General features: G+C 37.8%; 1 protein-coding gene across 7 annotated transcripts in view; it reads left to right on the top strand.

Annotated features, from left to right (window-relative positions):
* The window catches only part of PARD3B (par-3 family cell polarity regulator beta), a 981,548-nt gene that overhangs the window by 871,681 nt on the left and 85,276 nt on the right, over positions 1-24,591 (top strand). For 6 of the 7 annotated variants that reach the window (XM_049106749.1, XM_049106751.1, XM_049106754.1 and 3 more), the window contains one exon: positions 9,337-9,469. In XM_049106749.1, coding sequence (XP_048962706.1) covers positions 9,337-9,469 — 133 coding nt within the window. Of the gene's footprint in view, positions 1-9,336; positions 9,470-17,258; positions 19,257-24,591 lie in introns of those variants that run through there. The other variant, XM_049106755.1, reaches the window with a different exon arrangement.

Raw genomic sequence — 24,591 nt, forward strand, 5'->3', positions numbered from 1 at the left:
TCAACTCAAGAATGTGATTGAGAGTTAAAATAATACAAGTTTTATAGGATTCTTCCATTTACCTTTTTATCAATGTCTTACTAATTTGGGGGAGGACCATAACACTGTTCAAGAAAACTTATAATGTTCGGACACCTGGGTGGCTCAGTGGTTGAGCATCTGCCTTTGGCTCAGGTCATGATCCTGGGGTTCTGGGATTCAGTCCCACATCAGGCTCCCTGCAGGGAGCCGCCTTCTCCCTCTGCCTGTGTCTCTGCCTCTCTCTCTGAGGGAGAGAATGAATCTCTCATGAATAAATAAATAAAATCTTAAAAAAGAGAGAGAGAAAACTTAAAATGTTTAATGTGCAATCATGTCTCAAGGTTGGTTTCTGGAGCCATTACAAGAGACCAAAGTTGTATATAGTCAGAATTAACCTTGAAAAACACTTTTGGAGAGTGCTATATTGGATCCTACCTGTAATCTTCCACTATACCCATCCAACACAGTTTTGTTTTGTTTTTTATTACTGCATCAGATAGCTATTCCTTTGGTTGAACACCAGATGAAGTGTTTGGCTTGCATATAAGGGGCCATGTTGTATCAGTAGTGCTTATCTTAAAATGCTGGAATTATCTTGAGCACAAAGTGAAGCAGACATTTAGGAGTTCCTAAATGGAAAAAAAAAAAAAAAAGTTCCTAAGTCAGAGACACTTAGGAACTGACACCAGCTGAGGGAAACCAACTCAGTTCATGTCCAGAATCACATGTTCATTATGTAGAAGGGCCAATGGGAACACGATCACTATTTAAATTGTTGTTTGCCCCCAGGCCTTCATTTTTGTCTAAACTTAAAGGTTTTGTGCATCAGTGAAATACAGTTAAATGGTGCAGTGTCACTATCCCTCAGCCATGTAAGAACAGCTATAACCTACAAGAGTTATAATATAGAAAATGGTTTATTTATCATCTTTAACAGAAGATGTAGTGGATTCACAGTTCCAGACTGGTCCAAATCTATTTTTCTTTGCATCTATGCATGTTTGTTTTGCAAAGATGTAGAGTAGAAATGAGGGGCTACTTTCCTGCCCTCCAGTGTGAACTTTTCAACCACATTTTAAAATCTTTCTTAAGAAACAAAATTACCATATGAAATACTTGATAAATTCCTTCTGTGATCCTGCATATACTTTGTATTGTTAATAAAATTGGCAAAATATTTCAAGACAATGCATACCATATGCTTATACATAACTTTGAGTGTGTCCAGTAGTCACAGTGTCAACCACTTAAGGCTCAGAAACCCTGTACTGCAATGGAAATATATTAGAATACTATTCAAAATATGAATAACTCAAATGGATATTTTATGGCCAATGGCAAAACTGGCTTCTGAAATTTGAACACAGCCAGAAGGTCATTGTACAGTATCAGAATAATGCAATTATCTGTTACAGGCTTATAATGACGAGTTGAAGCTGTGAATAATAACCTGTGTGTTGTTGAATCGTGAATAACAGTGTCACTCCTAAGAAATTTCCACCTTTGCTAGAAATGGAGATAGAGAAGCAGAATGTTCTGATTAGAGAGGGGCCTCACATTGTCTCAAGTGATAAAGAGCAAAGGTAGAGCAATGCCTTTTATCAGAAAAGGAGATGACATTGATCTGGTGAGATTCTCAGTCACAACAATCAATCACAGGGGAGAAAGTTGTCCTTCATGCATCAATGAGATTACTTTCAACAGTAAATGGTAGCTGTGGTTCATGGTGTGAGTGGAAATGCTTACCATTATGCAATCAAAAGTGCCAAGGGAAAGGGGCCTTTATTTCCACTAAGGTTTGATTCATTGGGGTCAAGGTCCAGTCCAGGGTTAAGATTTCCAGGACAAATCTTCAAGCTCTAGGAGTCAGAGGGCCAGTTCCACCAAGCTAGGGATGGAAATACCAAGACGAGGATCTTAAAGGGAACAGATGCTGAAAACAGAAAACATGTTGAGAAAGACAAAAGGTCAGACTCAGGTTGCCATGGTAAAATCAGGAGCCCAGGTAGGCCAAGTCACATTGTCAGATTGTTGCATCTAGGTCAAATGCCACAGGCAGCATGAGGATGGCTAGGGCAAGGACCACGTTCAGGATTACAGGCTGACCTAATACATCATTGTGTGTGGTTTTGTCTTCTTCTTCATGACCTTACTTGCTTATCAACCTCCCTGGACCAGTGTTTCAGCCTCTCCACAGGATCCTGACATAAACAGTCATTTTTTTGAGCTTTCAGAAATGTATACAAATATATACTTTTCAAAGTTATATATTAGCATAAAGCACATTTTTTCCCAAATTCTTCCACCAGTTTTCTATATGATATCTAATGTCTCTTAAGATGTCTAAGTGTTGATTCTTTGTCTATTAAATAGTATGTCAGAGATAATTAACAAAAGTAGGCCTCAAAATAAAGAGGAGATTTTATTTTTATTTTTTTTAAAGATTTTATTTATTTATTCATGAGAGACACACAGAGAGAGGCAGAAACACAGGCAGAGGGAGAAGCAGGCTCCATGCAGGGAGCCCAGTGTGGGACTCGATCCCGGGTCTCCAGGATCAAGCCCTGGGCTGAAGGCAGCGCTAAACTGCTGAGCCACCCGGGCTGCCCTAAAGAGGAGATTTTAGATGTGAAAATTGTATTTTGTCTTTAATATTATTTACCCTTTCTCTAAACTCATTACTCTTAACAGGAATTTTTAGGCAGTTGTGGTAAGCAGAGGGTAATTTAGAGTAATTATTTACTTAACAAGATGACTTAAATCTGATAGAAATTAAATGTCTGTATGAGGAAAGGCATTTTCTTGTTTTTGGGCGGGAAATTCTTCTGCAAAAATAATTGTAAATGAGGGCAACCGTCATACAGAGCGATGGTAAATTTGGAAAGAAATTAGAAAGAATTCCAAATGTTGTTTATAGGTAGTCAAATATGGATCCCCCAGATTTCACTGGGCTAAACTGCAGAACCTTACTTGTCAATGTACCTTTGAAAAAAATAGGTATCCGTTAAAAGAAATTGGGAGCAGGGAGAAAATAGGGAATTTATCTAATCATAATTTTCACTGAATAGTTACACAGGATAATTTTCAGAACTGTTCAGAACTAAAATATCACTTGAAGAATTCTACAGAATTAAGCCCCATTAAAAGCCACTATTTATTATTAAATCTCTTTTAGTATATATGGGCCTGCTATCTACGTGTATTTTCACTGTAGAATATTTAATTTGTAGAATATTTAATCTGTAGGATATTAGTATAAGTGCTGTTGGACTATAGTTTCCATAAATCTTCAAAATGCTTTTGAATTAATGATCCTGAGTGCATTTATAAGAATCTCTCAACTGTTTCATTTGACAGAAATCTTTATCATCAACAGAAAATAAGTTAACAGTTGTATCTATGACTATCTGTCTCTAAGGGAATATTCTTTTCTAGAACCTAGTTTAGGACTTCAAGTAAAATAATATTGCATATAGATAGTAGGGTTTTATTATATTTATGTCATCAAGAGTGTAAATGCCACAGAATCTCAGGTACTTTGGGGGCTCTGTTCACACTTTGAAAAAATATGTATATATATGCCCTGTTTTCTAAGGCAGAACTATGGTACTAAGAATATGGTACTTGAAAACTGTGATGATTTTTTGGTCCTTAAATGCAAAAAGACAAAACCAGCACCCCTTCCCATGGGAGAAAAGAACAGCATCTTGGCATTCTTAAAGGGTACAGAGGTGTTTCCCTTTGCACCATATCTTTTAGGAGGCTAATCCTTTTTCAGAAAGCTTTTAAAATTCTACCCCTTTGTAAATACAGAAAGATTAACATCGTTATTATAGAATTAAACTTTTGATGGATAAGCATCAAAATAACATTTTTACAGTAACTATAAAAAATTAAAGACTCTATCAAACCCCAAACTCAAAAACACTCCCTAGTCTACTGATTATTGTTCACATGCATTCATCTAATTTAAATAGTTTTTTTCAGTGAGTTTGTAAGGTTTATAAGATCCATTTCAAAAAAAAAAAAAAAGATCCAGGTGGGTGTTATAGGTTCCATTCTCTAAGGACTGTTTCTTAACCACATCACCCATTCTGGACCCCAGGCTGGTACCTACAAATGAGGGCTGTACTCACTGGAGTCAAACACCTCTTCTTTAAAATGGAGAGCCACATATCTCGAGGCTATCTGAAAATGACACAGCTCTTTGGAATTAGTTATATACAATTGACTCAGAGGGTGCATGTATTTACATGCATGCCCGCTTGAGTATACACACAGATTCATTGCAGATTAATTCACAAGTCCAGCAATGGTTCATTGCTAGGGATCGACTCCTTCTTATGCAGTGAGTGGTGAATTTTACCAGGAGCAGCCCTGGCTGCCTCTCAGTCCTGGTCTTGATCCAGAGTTTCACTTTCATGTGGGATCTCTGTCTTTTGATTCCCTTTTGCACCCCATTCATTTTTATATCACTTTCCCACATAAGCCTGTTAGAGATGTAATATTAATTACCCAGAAATCTCAGTCTGCAATTGTTCCAACATCATGCTTTAATGAATACAGACTTCATTGCATGTATTTCTACTACTTTAGTGACTTCGATTTCTATTTTTATTGCAAAGTTCTGTGCAAATAAAAGAATATCAAAAGGTATGGCTATAAACGTGCTCTGCTAAATTCCCTCTGCCTTGAAATGCCTGTGAACTTCTGCTACAAAATGCCGGCTGCATTTTAATGCCTTTCTTGCAGGCAACATGTTATAGTAGAAATCACACTAGTCCTGAAGTCACACAACTCCCGGTCCACCATCTACCAGTCGTGCTATTTGTTTGAGCTTCAATGCCGGCATCTGCAAAATGTCACTATCTATGTCATCCTCACAAATTTGATTGAGGATTAAAGCAGGCGAAGTATGTAAAGCATAAATACTATGCTTAGGGCATCATAGGAGCTTAATATGTGTTAGTTTCTTTTCTCCAGCCTGCAGCAGTAATGGGAGGAGACCTTGGCAGACACAAATGAACACTCACTTTTAAAATGCACTTCAATTAAGGTCACTGTAAATGAGGAGAATGTGAAGAGTAAGAAGAATAAGGTTAGATTTCAAAGGAGCAGATAATGCCTTACTGTGATGTTTATTGCATATGGAAATGTATTACTATAGGTTTACTGCATATGGGAATATATTACTATGAATGAAAGGACCTGGTTTCTGAACTCCTTTACAACTTTAAACTCTGTCCAGCTCTGAAGTGTAATAAGAAGAGCCTATTTAACTACCTCTGCCTTTAAAGGCATAAGCAGTATCATTTACACAAAGTCACTACTATATAAATCTGTTTGGTTATACTGTTTGATTTAATTATACATAAAATTTCAGCACATTGAAAGCGTAAGAGTGGCACTGATCATCTACATATGAATACAGGTGGACTAGGAACTTTTTTTGTCAGAATGGCCAACCTTTACTTCATCCAGTGAACAAATAATACAGAAAGCTTAGTTTTCAAAGTAGGAATTTAAAGATGGGATTATTGCTACCTTGACTGATTTTATATAGTTCCCAAGGCTATTTGAGTGACATCCTAATCTGATGGAACTTCTGAAGCTTCTCAAGAATCTTTCGGTAGATTGGTAATAGCTTTCTGAAGTTCTGGGTTGAGAAGGATTCTAAGGCCATGTCTAGGCTCATCAGGAAAGAATGCTGTAATTGATTATTTAGGTCTGCTCTGGGCAGAAAGTGGAGGGAGTAACAGCCTGTATCAATGTATTTGGTATATTAGTGTTCCATAAATAATAGCTATTATAATTATTGCTGCTGTTATGACTAAGGTGTTTTTATGTCTCTTCAAATTTCTATATCTTCAACACAAAATGGGATCAATTAACTGCTTCGGTCACGGTAGCTATGCCTATCATTTTTATTGACTTGATGGTAAATGTGTATTATCTTCAGAGAAGAGCTGAAAAATGAAATCGGAATTTGCTCTTCCTGATTTTATTATATTAAACACTTAATATAATTAAGGGGGAAAAGCCTGATACAGTTACTAAGGGCAGAATGAGACTGGAGAGAAAAAAAGAGACAAGGGTGAAATGCAGTCATTATGAAACATTTGCACCATGTCTCATAGTTTCTTTAAAATATTCGCACAAGGGAGAAGATACAGCATGTTTTGCACTTAGATGGTCCATGACTTTCTAGACTTTTTTCCGGTTTTTTTTTCTCTGAGGCCAGATTTCTTTTCTGGGTAAATAGTCATGTTCCTGTCAGCCATAGGGGATTTTCTGAATCCTAAACAGCTGATTTTGTATTCTTACCCAATTCCTTCTATTTGAGAACTAAAATCTGATCAAACCCATATTTTTAAATTTATGTATTTATAGGCATATGGAAGAATAGTTTATAGTCTGAGTATGATTTTTTTTTTCCACCACAAATGTAGGAAAATTATGGGGAGTTTTAAAACAGTGCCTTATCAGGTTTTTTGTTGGTTGTTTTTTTGTTTTGTTTTGTTTTTTTATTACTGATGACTTCATTCTGCTTGAATTCAGTGCTTCAGTTTCTTTGGGTAAACTAATAGATTATGTATGCAATGTTTGCACTGAGTTGATTGAACTCATCTGGTGAGTTTGAGCCTGGCTCACACATTCACGTCATCAGCAGAAGCCTATGCATTGCATACAGGCACCATAGTTAGCTCACAGTCCTCAAGAGGAAGGGAAGCCAGTCCACATAGAGCTGTGCTCCCAGGGTTCAGAAAAGCAAATTGGACCTTCCAATTTTTTTCTTACTGTTATCTTACTGTTATCAAATGCTCAAAAACTTCAAGTTTTTTTTTTATTTGAGAATAATTGACATACAATATTACAGGAGTTTCAGGTGCACAGCATAGTGATTCAACAACTATGTTGTGCTGTGCTCCCCACAAGGGTAGACCCCATCTATCACCATTCAGTGCTGTCACGGTACCATTGACTATATTCCTTGGGCTGTGCCTTCCATCCCCATGACTTACTCATTCCATAACTGGAAGCCTTTATCTCCTTTTTTGCCCATCCCTCCACTCCCTCTCCTCCGGCAACCATCATAATGTTCTTTGCATTTATAGGTCTCATTCTGCTGTTTTGTTTGAAAGACTTTTCTTTAAGAAAAGCATAGTAAAGAAACAACTATCTTGAGAGGTTTTTTTTTTTTTTAAGGATTTATTTGTTTATTCATGAGAGACACACACGGAGAGAGAGGCAGAGACACAGGCAGGGCAGAAGCAGGCTCCTCACAGGGAGCGTGATGCAGGACTCGATCCTGAATCCTGGGATCACGACCTGAGTCAAAGGCAGGCAACCAACCACTGAGCCATCCAGGCATCCGAATCTTGAGAGTTTTTAAATACATATTGAAGAAAAAGAAAGATATGTGATCCCTAAGGGTTTATCTTTTCTTAATAAAAGGCATCGGCTACTGAGTGTCTGTAGAATGCATAGGGAGCCCAGAACCCTGTGCTAACTTTGTAAAGCTGTTGTAAGACATCAACAATTAACTTATAATCTAGTTTGGGAAGAATGTTTTTCCTCCAAAAGATGTTCAGTCATTTTCTTTTTAGTTAAAAGTCTAGTTTCAAAACTTTTTCACAAAAGACTAGATGACTTCTTTCTGTTGCTTTCAGATATCTCCTTTAACGTGAAATCTCATTTAAATTTTAAACTCAGTTGTCATTCTTGGGGATCTTCTGGCATGCACAGCTCTTTACAGTGGGTCCCTTTATTCCTCTTCTCAGCTTCACCTGTCCCTCTTTGCTGCCCCTTCCCATATACCCTGTATACTAGAGCAGTGATTCTCATCTACCCATCAAACACAAGTGTCCTTATGATTAACAAGTTGCTAAAAATTGAGTTCGAGTACCAATATTTGCAAGTGATATACTTCTGTCATTTATTAGATTAATTTCAAAATATCCCTGAAGTCCCAGCACTCATTTTTATCCTAACTAGCTCCCTAAATGAGAAAGGGAAGGGAGCATATATTTCCTGAGATGTGGGTGAGCCAGGACAAAAGAAATTGAGGATCATTGCTTGCCCAAATTGATTTGTTTGCATTCCCCCAAAGCAAGATGCTTTCTCATTTCTGTCCTTCATATTTCCCTTCTCTCTTCCTGAAATTTCCTCATCTCACTTGTCCAGCTGTTGAGCACCTATATATCCTTCAAGACTCTAAGGTGTCACCTTCTCTGTGGAGCTTTCCCTGCTCTTCTTCCATGGCCCTGCTCTCCCCTGTCAGTTTAAGCAGTCTCTCTCTCTCCTACCATCCCTTTTTAGACTGCTGTTGTAGCAAGCACATGGGTTGTAGTCTTCTGTATCCTCTTCAGTTCTCTCCCTCCCAGACCATGTGCTATTTGTGGACAAGGATTATAAACTGTTTGTTTTCACCTTCCCAGATCTTAACATAAGATCTGGCATGATAGGACATGATAGGACATTCAGTTATGCCTCAGATGAACCAGAGAAGCTGAACAATTGTCGGAATGTGCCTAATGTTCTCCTCTTACTTCCTGGCCCTGAATTGTATCACATGATGTTGGTTCTGTTGAAACAATCATGACAAATCCAAGCTAAAAGGGGCCATTGGCTGACCAGTTTGGGGTTGCATGGATGAATCACTGGACAAAATGTGATTCCTGTGAGAAAGAAGTGACTAAAGTAAAGAGAGGAGAATCTTGGACAAGTAACAAAGATGGCATATTCTACTATCACCAGTTTTTTTATATTTCTTCTTACTTCTTGATGTGGCTTCCACCTTCTTTGTTTTTCCTATGCCCTGTGTGCCCACATGCTGATGTGTATGCTACTCCCCACAACAAAAATTCATCAGTGTCATTGAAATGAAGACTGGCACCTGCCAACTCTGTGTCACATCCAATCTTCAGGTCAAACAACTGGTCTCAAATTGGCAACTTCTTATTTGAGAAAATGAAATAACTACATTAAAATTTAACCAAATTCTGTGGATATGATTATAAGAAAAAAGTGACGGCTCTTTTAATTGCTCTAAAGGTCAGGACCTTACCTTACCTTTTCACTCAAAAGGCATTTATTAATCTCAAGTCAGATGTTTTGACCCTTAGAGCTAAATGTATTTACATAAAGACCATTTTTTGTTCACTTTTACTACTGATTTTACAGTTTTCCTAGCATATTTGAATTACATTATTGAATGTTCCAAATTTGGATGTCAGCTCCTTTAATAAGATCAAAAATTAACTTTCCAGGATGATGTACACTGTGTGACTGTTTTTGTCTGATTATGTCTTGCAGTGGCCGTCCTACAAATGGAAGCACTGACCGCATCCAGAAGTTACGAAAAGAATATTATCAGGCCCGGAGGGAAGGATTCACCTTATATGAAGACGATGAGGGAAGAGCAAGACTAGATTATGACCTCCACTGGGTAAGCCCATGCCTCATTCTCATCATTGAATTCATCTCTACTGAGATAGTTTCTAGCAGAAGAACATGGCCAAGAATGTTCTATACATACTAAGTTATATTTAGGTTACTTGAGTTTTACAGATATGAACATTACCCAAACCACAGCCATCTTGTCCCACAGAAGTTGTTTACATAAATCAAACCACACTAATGCACAGTAGTTTATTTTAATTGCTTTCATATTTACTCTCTGTTGGACTTGTATACCAACGTGTTAGGGTGGAGCAGATGGTCGATATTTTAAAGAGGACAAAGAATCTACTGAGCCTTAATCCTTGCCTCCCATCACTTGGGTTTCAGAATCTGGGCAAGCATTAAAAGACCATGCAACATAAGCTATCTCTCCTTTGGAAAAGGATATTAGAAGTAAATTTCAGAATGGCTATCTTCAGAGATATCAGTTGTTTATATATTGCACCTGAATAATTCCCATTTTGCCGATCTTACCAGTACACTAAGATAATTTTATTTATTTATTTATTTTTAGAGATTTATTTATTTATTCATGATAGACACACACAGAGAGAGAGAGAGAGACAGAGAGAGAGAGAGACAGAGAGAGAGAGAAGCAGAGACACAGGCAGAGGGAGAAGCAGGCTCCATGCCGCGAGCCCAACGCAGGACTCGATCCTGGGACTCCAGGATCGTGCCCTGAGCCAAAGGATGGCGCCAAACCACTGAGCCACCCAGGGATCCCCCAGATAATTTTATTTAGAGATAAGAACAGTTTTTGTATTAGAGGGTTGTCTTTGCCAAATCCTTCAACATTTGCAAACAGAAAAGAATATTGTGACCTCTAAAAAGATTTCGTGGGTTTTTTCAGGATAGTATGATTCAATCTCTTGTCTTTTTCAAGGCAAGGCTGTATGAACAAAACACACTTAACTTTTGGGCATCCACAAAAATACCAGAGAGTACTTAGAGTTGGATTAAAGTACATGTCACATATTAGGAATGGGTGCCTGCCACTGAGTCGGTGTTCAATAAATCCTGGCTCTCGTTACTAACATTATTGGACCAGAGCTGTCCGTGGTAATAGTGATGTCCTTGCAGTGATGCCAGCTCTCACTCATCCTCTTTGATGGCTACTGCCTTCTACTGTCGTTTTTAGTGCTGTTTTGAGAAGCACATAAGGAACTCTTTTATCCCTGGTGGCCACTAAAGACACCAGCAATTTTGAAGGACAAATCTATTAAAGGAAAGTTTCCTTTCCTGATTTTCACACTCATATTCATGCTCACGAGGTCAGGGTTGGGAGAATCCAGCAACCAAGATGACTGCTTCCATTTTTCACTTCGGTGCTGCGGTATCTCAGGCATAGCCCCTCTCAGTTTTATACTAGTGTTTGAAGGCCAGCTGCAGTACCCACCATTGTCTTGCAAAGTACCTGAAACTCCTCGGCTCAGTAGATTCTCCCTCCTATGATGGAGTTTAATCAGAAATGCAAAGAAAGAATTAGCAGCCTCCAACCAAATGGTTCTGGCCACTTCCAGAGATAGGCATTTCATAACTGTAGATCGTAACAAATAGCTTTTTGTTGGTTTTATTACCTATGTTAGGTTAGGATTAAACAGAATGACATTTATAGCGATGGGGCAACTGGTCACTTAGACTCTCAGTGACACAAGAGAAAGATTTCCATGGAATAACAATTTAGATAACAATGTACTCCATTTTAAACTTAATTGAGATCAATGTATGAACTGATGACAGACTGTGTACATAAGGTTCTGTCTCCTCGATCAAATAAACAAGCAATGAAATAAAGGGAAGTTGTTTCCACCATAACCAAAACAGACCACCGTGTCCAAGGCACTGAAAAGTCTCCATCTCAACATCCCTGTGAACTCCTATGAGCAAAATAAGACAAGTAATTTTAGATTAAGCAGTCCAGGTTGTTTTGACTTTATTTTATGTGATCTCCTAACATCAAACTAAAAGGCTGAAAATGCTTAACATTCATGAGACGTTTTCCCTGACCCTCACCAAACCTGAAATAGATCACCCATACCTTCAGGTCCTCTCTATCTTAAAGATTCTGTTTTTATCCCAAGCCAATGTGGAACCAGACAATGTAGTGAGTAAGAAGTATCTCTCTTTTGTGTTTCCCATGCTCAAATGTATTGAGCATTGCCAAAAATGACTGATTTTATGTTTCCCAGACAAGTGGGGACTAAGGCTTCCCAAAGGGATGCCTACAAAATGCACGGTCATAAAAGACTCTCTGTGATTGCTTCAGATACTCCAAACCAGGGATTAGAATCTCAGTGTCCTTTCCCCACTCTCCACAAACCAAGGAAAAACACTGGTATCTTTTGTCTGCACAGGCCTGAGAAATTGCACCATTGTCTTGCTACTTTGGAATAGATCTAGGAAAGCAAGTTTAGAAAGTTAACATTTCATCGTACCTGCCAGTCAGCCAGATCTAACAAGGCAGCTTTTATTGAGACTGTAGTTCCTAATCAGTCTGGTCTTCGGCATCACGGAGGGTGCTTGTTAAAATTGGATCACCAGGGACACGTGGGTGGCTCAGTGGTTGAGCGTCTGCCTTTGGCTCAGCGCATGATCCCAGTGTCCTGGGATCAAGTCCCACATTGGGGTCCTTGCAGGGAGCCTGCTTCTCCCTCTGCCTATGTATCTGCCTCTCTCTGTGTGTCTCTCATGAATAAATAAATAAAATCTTAAAAAAAAAAAACTGGATCACCAGCCCATGGAGGAGAGGGGTGGGGCCCAAGGGAGGGCTGCCAGGTGTTTCTCCATGTGGTTATCAAGGTTTCCAACCCACAATTCTAAAAATAGGACATTGATTCCAATCTCAGCAAAGTAGTTCCAGCCTCTCTAATAAAAAAATTGTCACATGGACCAGCATCATCAAAAACCACTTTCATGGACTCAGAACTTCCTGGGCCTGATTTTATTCCCTGGAGTCACACAATACTGGGAAGCTTCTAAAGTATTGAGAAGGAAATTAGGAAGATAAGTTACCTAAGAACTATTTTTAATAGACCAGACAGAAGTATGCTCACAGATATCTTTAAAGCCAATCTTAGTAAAGCAGTCACTGGAAAAGTTATTAGGATCTATGAACATTTTTAAAATATATTATTGTCAATGGGACTAATAATTCTCTCTTTGGCCTGCCTTGGACTTTCTGATTTTCCCAGGTATCCTATATGTAGTTCTCTATCCAGTGGCTCGGAGCAGAAGGATTTTCCCACTGCTCTCTTGGGTTCTCATTTGTTCCCACAGCACTTGCTTCTCCCTCTCTTTTCTCTATGTCTCTGATCCAATATTAACAGATATTTGCTCCATCTTAATGTAGGCCAGGTGCCAATCCAAGAATACAGAACTATCTCTACCTTCGAGGAATTCATAGCCGAGCCAGGAATACAAACATCTAAGGCAAAACGAAGAAAGGACAATAATACATATATGTGAGAAAGTCTCTAGTATAGAGAAGTATTAGCTTCTAAATGAGCTCAGCAATAGCAGTTCATTCTGCTGGAGGCCGGGTGTGCAGCCAGGGCTGTGGGGACTCTACAGAGATCATTTAGGAGTTGCCTCAGCGGACAGATTTGGTTCCTTTTCTCTCAGATTTCTTTTTCCCAAAGGAGCCTCTGATTTATTCACTTCATTTGTGTTAAAATAAATGAACACACACAGATTGCAAGGTTTGTAAATATGGACATGAGACCTTAAAAATCTTTTCAGCCAGCCTGTTCTGTAGCTGTTTTCCCATGGAGGCTCTGAAAAGCTGTAAAGAACAAGTTGAGAGAATTTCAATGGCTGGAAGTAAAATGGCCTGGCGAGTTTTTATAGGCCCAATTAAGTAAGCAAGATATGCTAGCTGTGAAGTGTTAATATTTGCCAAAAGAAAACATAATACCTGTTATCTCCTGGTATGTTATTTTCTGTAAAACTTGTTAAGATGATCACAGTCCTCTGGCAACAGGCTAGAGTATTTTTTTATTAGCAGATAAAGATTATCTGCTTATTTAACGTCAGCATGAATATCCTGTAAAGTAATTTCAGAAACGGGATGGCTCCAGAGTTTTCTAAAAATATCAGTACCTTTGTCTTTTTTCAAGAGCTGCATGGTACATACCATACACTTCCTCCTCTTCTTAACACTCCCGCTAAATTAGAACTTTTATCTATGAAAGGAGTTTGTAGACACAGATGGGAAGGAGGTACTAGAATTTCCACTGCTGTAGAATACATGGTAGTATATCTTTCTGGCAAAGGGGATTGGTTCAGGTGATGGTTGGGTGAATAAATGAAAATACTCTGAAAGATTTGCTCACCCATTTTTGAAGATGGCCTAGGAGCCAACTTGAAGAAACATGGTTGGCAACTGTCTAGACAAGAAACACATCTGGTAAATTCTGCAGTCAGAGGAAAGAAAGAGCAAGATGCTGAGATCATGCTAACCATTTTATGAAAGGGATTAAAGATGGAATGTGTAATAGCCACATAAGCGTAAAAACTATCAGAAGGTTTTTTTCTAAATGTGAGGGATAAGAGAAATGAGCTCCTGCTGTCAGTGTCCAATACCAAAATTGACTTGTCTATATTTTCCCTCTCTGCATCTTAAAGGCATCTGAAAAAAAAAAAAAAAAAAAAAAACAACTAAGGACACTGATAAAAAGTTCTAGATTAGTCAATGGCTCTTAAATCACAAAGAACATAAATCTAACTCAAACTGTCCTAAGCAAAAAGGGAAATTTTGTTGGTTTAAAATCCGTAGGTATATCTAACTTCAGGCAAAGCTGGATCCAGCTCCATTGCTATTCTCTTTGTAGGCACCATTCCCAGGGAGTTCCCTCTTATAGTGACGAGACAACCATTGGCAGCTCCAACCCAACACCTTTATGAAAGTGGTCTTACTTCCAGTACATCCAGGAGGTCTCAGATCTGATGTTCAGTGCAATGCTAAATGGCTTATTGACTCAACCTGGGTCAATGCCCACTTCTGAACTCTCATGGCCAGAAAGATACAGTCCTTTTACGAGCCAGAACTAGGTTACGAGGTCACCCTGGAACCATAAAGGAGGATCAGGCCTACACAAACCCCAAGAATGAGTCTAGATGAACAGGTAGTCCCCAAAGGAAAATCAAGGTGCTAATTAACAGGGGAAAGCAAAATGGAATGCAGGCACAGTTTATAAACTTTTCCTCATCTTAGATATTTAAGAAAAGAAAAAGAAAAGACCTTTTCCCTTCATGTATTTTCCTCTTTATCATTAGAAAGAACAGACTATTATCAATCTTAAACTTGCTGCCATTATTGGTAAAAGGAGGAAGAAGATTTATTTTTGTCTACTGGTCCAAGATCTTTAAGCTATCCCAGGAACCCAGATGGCATCACTGAGTTGGTTATTCATGAGAAATAACCAGACTTCTGGCTACTTATTTAGGTAGGCAAGTGGCATTTTGATTCACCCCAGACCTAGGAACTCGCCCCAGGGCGAGGCAACAGAATTCTTTGAAAGGACTATAGGGTAGACTTGCTCTATGTATAGCCTCATAAATTGTTGTTTTGTGATAAGAATATATTCTGTATAATATATCAAATCATTATGTTGTATACCTTAAACTAATACAATGTTGTATGTTAATTATATCATAATTTTTAAAGGAAAGATATATCTAAAAATCTTCAAAAGAGAGAATGAGGTAAAGAATTAGAGCCATCATATGTATGCATCGAGTAACTATCATAATCCAGTTCCTACCATAGGACAACCAAACCCTTCTTAGTTGATGAGGCCTTGATAGCTCCATAAGCTCTTCCTTCCCAATGTGTCTCTCCATCACCAGATTATTGTTTTCCCTGATTTCCCAAAACAACTGAACTGAAGAGTGGAAGAGGTACCAAGGCAGAGAAAAGAGGAAATGAACACACATTGTGTTCAGGAATTAGATGGATTTTGGAAGGGTGTAAGATTTGATCAACTTGATGTTGGTGAAACATCAGCTATAGAGTTGGGACTTGCTCATCTTGACTTCCGAAAGTAGTGAAAATTTGAGGAAAAAAGAAAACAAAATAAATCAAAGACTTTCATTTTTGTTTGGTAGTTTTAGTCCTTTACATTTCAATGTGGCTTTCATAGGAATGTGTTGACATATTAGCTATATAGGGGATCATATGAGTGAATTTCTAACTTTTAAACATGGTGTAAATCATTTTGAAAGAAGGCAACATGTTTATAGGCAATCCCCCACATAGAAATAAACTGTGTTTCAGAAACCATTTAGAAATTGGCAGTTTGGCCCTGGGAATGGTTTTCCGATGGGGGAAAAAAATGATTGGTTGTTAGGGTCCCAAACTAGTCTGCAAAAGCCCACTAAAATCCAATAACCTTGTGCTAATCAGAGACAATAAGCAAGGAGCCCAGGAGTAGGGGGCCATCTGAGCCAGGGGGAAAAGAAGGAAATTCCTTTCTTCCCTCTTTCCTAGATACACATTAGAGATGTTCTCTAGCCCCTTCTCATCTGTGGTTAAGAGTGTTTCCCCAGGTTTCCTGACCTTTAATCTCCCCGACTTCCCCATTGTTACACGCACTTAGACCCACCTTTTCTCCCAGAGTGCTCAGGAGCCCAAAGTCCTCTCTCTGCCCCATTCCCCACCTCCCTCAAAGTTCCCTTTCACTCAAGACAGTTCATCTCAGCTACACTTTTGGGGGGCGAGGGGTGCAAATAACATAACCCATAAAGACTCTTAACATTCTCTAAGAGACTTCTGTTCTTAAAGAAGATACTTGATTCACCCTAATGAAGTGCAAAATTAGGCACTGTAAGGCAAGTGTAGGAGGAAGGAGCCATGGAATCTCCCCCTGGGAACTGTCTCTATGACCTCGAGGGGCAAGGGCCCATGGCTGATGCCTTGGTGTAATTCCACAGCCTGAAGTTTCTTTAGCTCTTTTATGTATGGAGCCTAGTCCCCAGATTTCCCAATCTGACTGGCTTCCTGTGGGCATTGAGCTGATCCTGAGAGTGGCACTGATTTCTCCTCTGAACAGGCTCTCACCTCCCCCAAAAAGCTTGTTGTTCCTTGGTCTGTCCTCTGTGGCTGTGGTCCATGGCTAGTTGCTACAACCGAGACGAAGCACGTCCTGACTAAAATTCTGTCCTGAAGACAGCTACTCTGAATTACAACTGTCTTCCCATCCAGGCTTTCTAAACCTACTGATGTCGTGAATTTTAGACCTATTAATAATAGCAGGCATGAGAAGCATTTTAGTATAATGAGAACACGGATTCTGAAGTCAGGTTGCCTACATTCACATCCAGGATATAGCACTCACTAACTGGGTAAATTCGGGCTATTTATTTAACCTCTCAGTCTTTTTTAAAACTAGGATAATGGTACTCACGGGTCTCATATAAATATTGTGGCAATTAAATGATTATTACATGTAAAGCACTTAGAATAGTGTCTGGCATGCAGTACATGTTCAATAAATGTGAAGATTGTTTAAACAGTGCACATACTGAGGTTTTCAGAAATCATATAGTCCATTCTATCTCAATCCTTATTGGAGCTTAACCTCTTCAGTTATCCCAGAGTCCTGGGACATCATACAACACACAAAGCATTTAGGAGGCCTTCCGGTCATGCACACTCTGGTTACCACTGAGGTACCCACCGTCCCTTCAGGTGGTGACTGTTAGGCCTCGTTGTAAGACACTTTTGGCAAAATCCATTGGTCAAAAGGTCAGTAATTATTTCCCTCTCTCCCACACAGAAACTTTTTCTTCAAAAGTGCGCTCCTTTCATCCCTGACCCTGGGGGCACACCTAATCTCTTTAATGAGCTTATGCTAAAATCAAAGACCAAAGACCAGAAGAAAGAAGCTTCTGCTTTCAGCTCTGCAAAAACCCTGAAGCAAAGAAATACCAGTGTCTAGTTAATGACTTAAAATAGGAGGCAGAGGGGAATACAAAGAGAATTATATGCAAATTATTTACTCAATAAATTATGCTACAGCCTGATTAATAACAAAAATGACATCATTTACGTAGCACTGACTCTAACAGATACGTGTGAACACTTTATATAAATTATTCCAGACAACAAATCCAGAAGGTAAGTATTTTTAGTCCTATTTTACAGATGAGAAAATGGAGGTTTTAAGTCTCTGCACCACAGTCACGCAATCATTAGCAAAGCTGATAATTCTAACCTGAGCTAACTTCTGGTGGAAACAGAAGGAAAGGAGCAGTGCTGTGGCAGCTGTTTAGATCCTTTTTTTACATGAGACCTTTGAAACAAAGGGGAACTCTGAGTATTTGTTTATAAGGGCCATACAAACTGTGCCTCTGTGGAACTACTCTTTAATTAGCACTCTTATTTTTAACCCAATAGTAAATAGTATGAGTTCTCTGTAAAAGTCAAAATGAAATCATTCTTTTCTGCAATAATCAAATAAGTTAGCCTATCTCTGGCTTAAACCCAACCCTAAATACCAAGAAGCAGAAAAAGAAAGTTCAAAACCACATTATTTTTCCATAATATGTCAAATAACCCTATGCTCTACTTACATTAGAGTGAAAAAAAAAAAAAAGAACTCTTTCTGCTTCTAATGAACAATTAATTCCAGCTCAGGATGTCGAGTTTAGAATAGGTTAAGTTTCCCCAAACCACAGCCGTTTGTGTTGGATCATGGTTAAAACCCAAAATTCCAACTTCTACAATAATCACATTCTTTTCTTCTACTGCAATGGGAGAAATGACCATTTTATGTAATATAGGAAAAACCATAGCAGAAACTCCTATGAATTCCAGATTTCCTAAAACTCTTCTCAAAGCTGTTTAAAATCAGTTGGATACGTTTCATTTTAGCAAGAGCTCGAAAATCCTGAAATTAAGTTTGGGTACTCTTTTTTTTTTTTTTTTTTCCTAAACAAAGACGTTTGGAGGGGAGGATGTGGAACCCCATTTCAGGGGCACTCAGCACACGTGTATCACTAAAGCCGGGGGACGATTATAGACCCCCACGAGGCACGTCTGTGTTCAGATCCGGCAGCCCGGAACGTTCCCCTCGCACACTTCCGGTGTCAGTAGCCAATCAGCTCGCTGCGGCGGCCATCTTGTTCTTTCAGTTTCAGGGAAGTCTGGACCCAGAGTGAGGGACGGGGCTTCACCTCACGTGGTTCTTGTTAAGCGGGAGCGAGCGGGGTGTTGGGGGCGGGGGAGCAAACTCCCAGGAACCTCCCCTCTGGCAGACGAAGCACACGAGTGAAAGAGAAGCCTAAAATGACCGTCATCACCACAGCCGTCCTGGAGTTGCCATCGTCCACAAGAGGGATGAGCCCTGCGGAGCACGGTTGTAACGACACAGGTCGGGGTCCGTGAGTTTACACTTCTAGGAAATTCACGCATTTCTCTGCGTTTCGTTCTGAGGCCTGAACTCTCGTTCTGACTGTCAGCGTGTCCGTGGGAAAGTGCGCAAGGTGACAGCGGCGACTGCAGCCGGGCCCAGGGAAACGTTCCATTTATTCAAGGAAACGATCTAAGAAGAACTGGCATAACATTGTTATTCCAAACAATTGAGAAGTAGCTTCTTGCCCAGCTTCAAGATAAGACTTTTGTAAAGTAATGGAGTTCTTGGGTTTTATCTCCATGAAGCTTTCTTCAGATGATTTAGCTCGTCCTGTCATCCTTCGCCCAGACGCAGCTTCATTCCCTAGACAGCAAAGCCAAAGCGACACGTGAGGGAAATAGATTTTCTTGCTCTCGTGGATTCCTTTGTTGCTTTAGCCGTTCACTGAATACGGAGCAAATTTATGCTAAGCGTCCAGCAGGCCCAACATTTGCATCAACACTTAACAGAGAAGGAAAACGTGACGTGTGTGTGGAGCGTGTATATATATATATATGTGGTATGGGCGGGGAGCGCATGCGCAGTGTGTGTATGTAAATGGGTGGTGAGCGCATGCGCAAAGACATTGGCATGTGTATATGGGCGGGGAGCGCATGCGCAAGGACATTGGTGTGTGTATGTATATATGGGCGGGGAGCGCATGCGCAGGGACACGCGTGTATGTGTATATGGGCGGGGAGCGCATGCGCAAGGACACGCGTGTATGTGTATATGGGCGGGGAGCGCGTGCATAAAGGCATTGTTTTCAGACTTCTTCAGAGAAACAGTAGGAAGTGTTTTATGAGAAAGACGTTCCCTGTCACGATCTGACGGCTTTCCCCAAATGAACCTTCTGGCTCACTCTATGATAATGGATACCCCCAAACGGTATGGAGAAATCTCCATTTTTCAGTTTTGCTTTCCCATCATCACTAATTGCCAGAGTTCCAGATTGTTTCTGAATAGCAGCTCTGTTTGGTGATTTATATATATCTATATATATATATAAATATATATCAGCTAATTTTCCTTTCTTCATCTATTTAGTATGGACCACGTTTCCTGTTTTCCGTGCAGTTCCCTTTACAGTAACTTCCCAGGTTTAAATTGTCAGGCAAGCACTTCAGCAGGGTTGTGTATGTGGTTATCAGGGCATCAGAGGCTCACATTCCAGAGGAGGCACGCTTGGTCTTACAATTAATGTGAATGATGGCTGGAAGAAATCTTTTAGCGTGACACTTAAACTGGTGATTGGGAAAAAAAAAAAAAATGCTATGGGATTTTAGCAGTTTGTGGTTTATGTGTGGTTCTAGAACTATTTTTAAATTTCCCAGTTTCAGAAAGTAGATAACCTGCTCTTTTGTCGACATGTAGATGTGTTTGTGTAAGTAAAAAAAAAAAAAAATCTAGTCCTCAAATACACAATCATGGGAGAATAAAAAGATAAGCAAATAGGAAAGAACTTAAACTGTTTCAAGCATTCAACATTTCCATTTAGTTGATTCATAATTTAATTTATCAGAAATCTGAAGACTGTCCCAATGAGAAGCTCTTACAACTTCCGAAACTTTCTTAAGGATCTTATCTCCAATATAAAAAGAAAAGGTGTTAAGTCCTATAGTCAATTAAGGAAAAGAATAAACCCATTTTCACTTATTTTGTGCCACTCTGGTCCCAAGATTGAAGAACAAAATTTCAAAATATATGGATTCCTCATTTTTTCATTTATCAATTCATTCCTTAAACCTTAATTTGTTGGCAAATTTCTTTCTGTCTTTGTGCCAGAAATTTAGTTGACTCTGAGGATTCAAAAGTGAATAAGGAGTTCATGTCTGGTGGGAAAGGCAGATGGGAAACATAATTTCAAATGTAATGAGATATTTAAAAATAATGGTACAGGGAAAAAATTGATAAGCAAATGCATAGGAAAGAGGGACGAATCAATGAACAAGGCAGATTTGCTTTTATCACCACAAAGTTTCCCTTGTGTGTTTGGGCTACCCTTTTGCCTGAATTTAGGGCATCTTGCCTCCATGTAAGCTACTCCAATTGCCCTTTGTAATTTCTGAGCAAATATAAAGTGGCTTTTATTATGTTTCATGAGGATACTTCTCTTTAGGCCCAACTTCTCATTTTGAGGATTTGAGCATTTGTGCATCACGTCTGTCCCAATTACTGAGTGAGACCTGCCCTAGAGGGTAGTTTTTCAAACCGTGTGTCACAACTTATTAGATGATCATAAAACCAATTAGTCACAATTGACATTTTTAAGATTTTGAGTAGAATAGGATATATCAGAGGCCATGGCAGGTAGTAAATATAAATGTTGGTTGGTGAAGTTTTTGTTTTATATCCAATCTGTGCAGACATACACATATCTGCTAGCTCATAATGTAAACTGTATTCCTACGTATTATGATTTTAAAAAGTTGAAAACCTCTAGTCTAGACTTTAAGTTCCATATGTGGTTGGTTTACCATTTCATTTATAACATTTCATGTGGTATTAGTTTCAGACCAGGGACTCTGTCATTTTTTTGAATAAATAATGTTGAATACATCCCATTTGAAACATTACGAATGGCACAGAGTTTGCTTTACTCGATTATATCCGTATGCATATAGATAAAGATAGGTAGGTACACAATTTGCACTTATTTTAATTAATTTTAGTTTAGCAGTCAGTGATTTACGTAATAAACATCTGAAGCAAGGTTACAATCATATAGACAAAAATATTTTGAAGACCAGGTGAATATAGTTGCCCTACTCTACTCTTGTTTTACTGAAATTATGATTTTTTCCTTTTACATTAAATCTTTTTATTATAAATGTAATACATGCTTATAGTAATAATTTATATAATTGGTAAAAATGTTAAGACTGAAATGTAAATCATCTTTCATCAACCACACAATAAACATTTTTTGCTTTGGTATATTTTATACAGACACACGTATATGTATATCACATGTAGTAATTAAATTGGGACCCTACTGGATATGCTGTTACTTAAGCTACTTCTTTCACTTTCTATTTTACTCTGAGCATTTCTCATGCCATTAAATAATCTGCAAAAATGTGAATGTAACATTTAATTCACTAATTGATTAATCATGGTTTCATTATTGGATGTTTAAGTTATTTTCATCATTTCCTTGTAAGTAATGAGGTAGTAATTATAGATAAATAATCATAGATAAATAATCATCTAGATAAATCTTTGCATTCTTATGTTATTATTTCTTTATCATAAATCAGTATATTAATTATTTAACATAAGGCTATGAAAAAAATTTCTAATTGATACAAATTACCCAGCATGCCCCTAGAAAAGCTGATAAGTTTATATTTTCCCCAGCAGCGTATTTATTAATGCATTTAACAAATATTCATGGTCTGCTTTATGCAGGTTTCATACTAGACCTATTAAAATTGAGTGTTTTAATTTTTCTTTATTTTTATCAGTTTGATAGCTCTTATCAATTATTTTGTTTTCATTAGATTACAACTGAGACTTAGAATTTTCTCTGTTTATTGGTCATGTATATTTCTTCTTTTTTATGAATATTCCTTTTCTTCTATTACAGTGTTTGCCTATTTTGCTTCTAAATTGTAAATGTTCTTGATACAGGAGGATTATTAAGCTTTTACTGTCAAATAGCATTCAGGATGCTATTTTTTCTAACTTAGCCAGTAGTCTCTTAACTTTATGATACTTCGGAGAAAAAGCAGCTTTACTTTTTGTGTAAACAAACCAGAGAATTTGTTAGTTTTTTCAAATGGCATTTAAACATCTATCAAGATGGTTATATGATTTTTCTTCTTTTTCTATTAATGAGATGATTTATATTAATAGAGTTTCTAATATTGAATGGCCCTTGCAATTCCAAAAAAAATAAATCTACACTCATATGCTGTTTTTTCTTTGAAGATAAAGGTGGGCATGGATTGCAAGTATTTCATTTGTGCTTCGTACCTCTATTTGTAAGGGAAATTGGTATCTAAGGATTTTTCCCCCTAACATGAGCAGTTTTACAAAGAAGAGTTACATAACCTTTGTAAAATGATTTGAGTAGCTTGTCATCTGTTACTATATGTTATATCAGTCTCTATAGTCTAGGAATTCTCTGTCAAGATTTAAAATAACTCATCCATAAAACCATCTAGTCTGATGCTTTTTATGGGTAATTCTTGGACACTTTTTCAACTTTTCCCATAGATGGAGATTGTTGGGAAAAGAGATGTTTCCTCCTTTACTGAATTTTGGAAATTTCTGTCTTTTTTCCATAACATCATTTATTTCATTGAGACTTTCAATGATTATATTTTATGGTTTTGTCACCTAATATATTAAATAATTCTGTTTCTCTGTTCTAATACATTTTTACCTCATTAACTTATTTCTCTTAAGGAATAAAGCAAATTTTTAAAATTATTTGCCTTATTCTTTCAGTTACTTACTAAGTAACTGAATGTTCAATGACATGTTTGATGATACAGGTTCAATGACAACATAATTTTAAGGCAATGAGTTTGGTTTTGAGTTTAGTTTGATGTGCTTCCAGAAATGTATCTTAATGTTCTTCTTCTTATTTTTTCTATGTATTTTGAAATTTAAGATTTTATTTCTTCTTTGACCAAGAACGACATTAATTTTTAAGGATTTAGGCTTTTTTCCACCTAAAATTTTATTATTAATGTACAATTTTAATATTTTGTAGTCAAGGATAGTAAATTCTGCAACTTGGGGCCTTTATTGAAAGTTGACCTAGTTAGTATATGTAAGTTTGTCATTTAGATTTAAATTAATTAAAATTAATGGTTTTTCTAAAAATATTTATTATTGAATAAATATTTATTGAGTGCCTATTACAATGTAGGCTCTGGTAAGGTGCTGAAGATGTAGGAGAGAGCAAAATGGACAAAAATCTCTGCCTTGCAGTACTCACATTCTAGTATATAACATACATGTATCACTATATTTCCTTAAATGTAAGTCAGCATGCTCATTATACACACTATAAATTTAATGACAGCTTTTCCAGAAAAGACAAAAAGAAAGCCCCACCACATTAAACCTAACCATGCATTTCTCAGATGTTCAAGTGTAAGAAATGTGTGTCCTATTGTTGGTAAAATAATGTTCTTAATTATATTTTTTCTGATACTGTGTATGCTTAATCATTTTCTTGATCTGTCAAAGACGGACGAACATGAGGTTAAAGTCCCCATGTACATTTTGTTTCTGAGGCTTTCAGCATCATTTTTTAGGGCTATCTCTTAGAAAAGGTTGAAATGTGATGTTTGATTCATTCTGAGGCTTTTTTTTTTCCAAAGAAATGTTTAGCTCATTTATATCTGTTATCATAACTGTCATCCTTATTCTCTCTGTCATTTTGGTTTAGACCTTATGTTCTGTACACCTTTTTCTGCTTCCTATTTTATTCCCCATGTGCTATAGTTTTTTTTATTATTTTATTTAGTAATTTCCCTCATAGTGACTTTATAAAAACATTCTTTATCCTGTTTTCTCTATCAACATTAAAAATGAAATCATCTCTGTCGAGTTCCTTCCATGGAAGAGGAACAAAGTGACACGACTGTGTGTTATCACCACTTCCCCTCACACTTTTCACCTGTCCTGTTTTAGATCCAGTCTTTAAAGAAGAATATATGTCTTCTCTTTTCATATTTTTTATGTGGCATGTTTTGTA

This window comes from Canis lupus, chromosome 37, assembly GCF_003254725.2.
Source record: "Canis lupus dingo isolate Sandy chromosome 37, ASM325472v2, whole genome shotgun sequence".
NCBI classification, from domain to species: domain Eukaryota; kingdom Metazoa; phylum Chordata; class Mammalia; order Carnivora; family Canidae; genus Canis; species Canis lupus.